Source organism: Notothenia rossii, assembly GCF_949606895.1.
Source record: "Notothenia rossii genome assembly, chromosome: 5".
NCBI classification, from domain to species: Eukaryota; Metazoa; Chordata; class Actinopteri; order Perciformes; family Nototheniidae; genus Notothenia; species Notothenia rossii.
Window position 1 is genome coordinate 1,378,642 of NC_136903.1, and position 4,377 is coordinate 1,383,018.

The window sequence follows — 4,377 nt, forward strand, 5'->3', positions numbered from 1 at the left end:
ATAAATAATCCTTTAGTGAAATACAGATTCAATTACTCTAACAATCATTTCCTGTAATTGGGCTGATCCTTTTTGTAGATTATGGAGTTTTGGTGTTTTGTTAAAGCTTATTGAAATCCAAATATAATATGTTTCCTGACTGTAAATACAATGTCTCTCAGACTGAGAGAGGGAAGACGCTTCCACACCTTTCTAACGTAAAGTTTGTCCATCACACAGAAGCCACTTTGCTCACGTGTTAAGGCCCGGACACACCAGGCCGAAATCGTTTTTCAAACTCAATTTGGTGTGTCCCGCACCGTCGGCCGTGACACGCCTTATTTGGCCTTTCATGGCCGATTCAGCATGTTGAATCGACCATGCGTCGGGTCGGGCAAAAATAAATCACTCTGATTGGCTGTTCAGCTAGCGAATCAGTGCATGAGAAGCGAAACGGAAGTGAGGGACGTAAACAAACGCTTTAAGAAGGCACGAAGAATGTCTTCCGCAAGCAGCACTCCAATGGCTGATAGCTCCAGTACCGCACGAGACATGTTTTCGATGGACGAGAGTGAAAATGGAACGCACACGCTATTTGTTGTTTGTTTATATCACGGAGTCTGTTCTTCTTCTTCTCTGTCTTCCGGTTGTTGCCTCTTTTGAATGACGAATACACACTACCGCCGCCTGCTGGTAAGGAGAGTTATTGCCGCTCACGCATGCCCAGTTCGTACGTGCTACTTGGCCGTCGGCTAAAGTCTTTGCGGTGTGTTCCAGTGCGACTGTTGGCCAGGAGACGTGAGGCGACACAACAGTCGGGTCCGTCGGGACGTGTTCTCTGGCGTCAGCTTGGTGCGTCCGGGCCTTTACTTTGAGCATGGGTCGAAACTTCATTAACTTTAGAGGAGCATCTGGAGATCTTTGGAAAGGGGAAGTCAAGTGAGCAATGTGTCTCTGATCTTGTTTATAAGATATATCAATTATCAACGAGAACATTACGCTCGTAAACAAGATGTCTGCTGACGTAAACAACAACGTGACGTAAACAACAACGTGACGTCGGAGCTGCGTGAAACAAAGCTGTCCCTGCCGTCTGACGCTCTGTTTGATGCTCAGATCTCTGGAGTCATTAAACCGTTTCTGAGGAACAGAGATATTGTTTTCTGGCATCTCTTTAACATTTTACGGGGAAATCTGCTTTTTGGTTTGAGGGCGCAGAGACCCTGTTACCCCGATGGAGACTAAACCCTGAATATTAATTTTAACTTTATGTTTGTTCATGTAAAAAAAAAAGAATCTGAAAATATCTGTATTTCAAAAACGATTTGGGTATTTATAAACTCACAACATATAAATATGAAAAGGTGTGAACACACATGCAGTGTTTTATTGCACACATCAGAACAAAAGGTGGCATTGTTACTCATCATACTCAAGCATTTGAATAGCACAGATGCAGCTCATCTCCAATATTAAAAACAATAACAACTTTAAAACCTATTAAATATGTTTTTGCAGTAAAATGTGAGCAGACTTCAGTCCTCTGCTCTCCACCAGGGGGCAGTACCTGCAAGTCTCTGCTGAAACTGATTCATAAATCTAATTCTCACAGAAACAGAAAGTAGAAGAGAAAGAGCTCTTTCAATTGTATCACCACAATCCCATTACAGTTTTTCTCAATCGCTAAACCCACTTTTTAGAATCAAAATTCATTTCTTCAAAACAAGAACATAGCCATCTAAACAGAAACACACTTGCCATAACTCTGAATATCTTTTGCAAAATGCACTTACATGACCAAAACTGAAAATACTGGTCACAAAAAAGAATAAGTCGATCGAAACAGAACAAATTCTCCTCTAATGAGACAAATGTGTTTTCATAACTGAAACTCCGGTCACCATAACCATAACAATATACATTTCTTGCAAAGTGCTCTAAGGCACTCAAAACTAAAAATACCCCTTCCAAAACCAGATACCTTCTCCAAAAACAAACATTTGTCAGCTCATCAGAAGACTATTTGAACAGTCATTACCAAGTGGCACACTAAATACTGACTACAATCATCAATACACAAACCTCAAGCTATCGATATTGGAAACTGAACGGAAAACTGAAAAGTTGGGAGAAACAAAGTTACATATAGGAAAAACAGTGTGTTACTGTAACTATGTCATTGTTTTTATGTCTCATTTTCAGTAGAGCACCGTAACAGAAACAAAAGACGAATAGCAATACACTGGAAAAACATAACATGGGTAAATGATGTAAATCAGCAGTAAAGCAGAGAATGAGATCTATATAGCTTTACTGATCTGCTCTTTGCCGTCTGTCTGGCCACATAGCCTCATCTACGTCACAGCGTATGTCTTCCCTTGCAAGGCAGCGTGGGAAATATCTCCTTGCGTGTCGACACCACCCTTGACAAACATCTTACTGAAGTGAGGGAGGTCTTTTATAGGATTCTCACTAATTACAATTACTATAGGAAATTCATTGATGTCAGCTGTGAGCAATTCATTTACATGGAAGTGAAGTACTCAATTCACCCCAATACAAAAAAAAACATTTCTCAATGTGCAAAAAGGAAAAGACCACAATTACTGACTGTAAAAATGTTGTATCAGCTATAGCTAATCCTCCCCATATGAACATCTCAAAGACCTATGCAAGTCATATCAACACTATTATAGCTTTACCGGCACCATTTAAAAAAATATTTTAAGTACAGTCATGCAAATTCTATCATGTAAATGTTTTCAATGTAACATCATTACTGTAAGGTATACAGTACATTCCATGGAGTTAGCTTTTTCAATGGGGTGATTGACTGATAACAAGTGTTCATATTTTGCACATCAAGTGTCAATTAGTGTAGCTATGGTCTAAGTTTATGAAGAAGTGTTATCCACTGTGAGAAGATTATTTGTTGTTTTGTAGACATGAGTTACACAAAAGATTTTTGATCTTTGTGTAGAGAATTGTAACTTCAGTTAGAGAATTGTGTGATCTGTTTTGCAAAACACTGCTTAGCATCTGCATTTTGTGTGATATCAATGATAAATGGTATACTGTTGTAGAGAAATGGTTTTCTGTTTCGATGGCTGTGCTGTTGGTTTGATGAAAGGAATTTTGATTCTAAATAGTGGGTTTAGCGATTGAGAAAAACTGTAAACAAGAAGGATGTGTTTTAGTTCGGCCGAGACTCAGAACAACAACAAGGTAATCTGCTATCTACTTTAAAACATCCAAAATCATCTGAGATTTAAAGCTCAACTATTCTGCAAACTCCTCTTCTACATCAACAAGTTTCAGGAACAAAGATTCTCTCTCTTTTTGATCCATTTCTATAAAAACCTGTCTGAAAATGAGCTGATCAGATTTTGCCCACTTTATGATGTCATAACGATGAGTTGTCTTGTGTAACCATTAGCCAATCAGCGGCTTTAGTGCATGTAAATGGTCTGCAAAGGCTAACATCTCTGTGTTTCTCTCCCCCAAAACTGGAAATGTGCTATAGAGTGATAGTTAAAACTTTCCGTCTACAAACGCTTGACTGTAAAACTTTATAATATACATTAAAGACCTGTCAATGAGTTACTAACGCTGAAACAGCTGATAGACAATCACAAACTGAACTTTAGACGGTTCTTACAAAGTCATTCAAATCTTTTACTGGAATTTTTTGCTATCATTGTTTTTTCTAATGATGTGTCACATTTGATTACATGAATCTTTTACCAGACTGTGTCACTATAACCACACCTGAGGGTGATAAAAGCTCTTCTACAGCCGCAGTTTAAGCTTCTCATATCAGAGGAAACTGTAGAGCTGCAGTCGGACCAAATAATCAGGAGTTTCTCAACACGTTCTAGCAAACACTGGTGAGTATCAACTAACACAGAAATCTACATTCTCCATGTGCGTTTTCACTCTGTCAAATACAGCAGCTTGGTCAGTGGTCAAAACTGTAGAGCTGTAGTTGGTCAGGATATTCTCAACAACACACACAGGTGAGTTCAGACGATCGTAGTTTAGTTTTATCTCGTCAACCTCTGTTCAGTGGCTTTACACGTCACACTTTGACGCCCGATCAGATTTTAGATTTAAACGTATTATCTTTTTGGTTGATAAAATGCAGCAGCCCTCTATCGTCAGCTTTGGATGTTATGTAATGGAGGAAGTCAGGTGATGTACAATAAAGAGTGGACTTTAACCCAAGAGTCAGCTGATCTTCTCCCGTGTTTAAAACTCACACTACGAGAGACTGTTGATCAAAGAGATTAGACTATAGCAGGGATAAATCCTGAGACCCAATAATTACTCAGCATTTTCCTCCTTTAGCTTAGGGTGGTGACTTGAAGTCATGTGACTGTGCTGTAGTTCCTTTATAGC

General features: G+C 39.1%; 1 protein-coding gene across 1 annotated transcript in view; it reads left to right on the forward strand.

Moving 5' to 3' along the window:
* Positions 1-4,117: 4,117 nt before the first annotated feature.
* Positions 4,118-4,377, forward strand: part of itga11b (integrin, alpha 11b) — a gene marked incomplete at its 5' end in the record, with an annotated part of 17,178 nt that continues 16,918 nt past the window's right edge. Inside the window, one exon of the mRNA XM_079684541.1 lies at positions 4,118-4,170. Coding sequence (XP_079540667.1) covers positions 4,118-4,170 — 53 coding nt within the window. The remainder of the gene's footprint in view (positions 4,171-4,377) is intronic.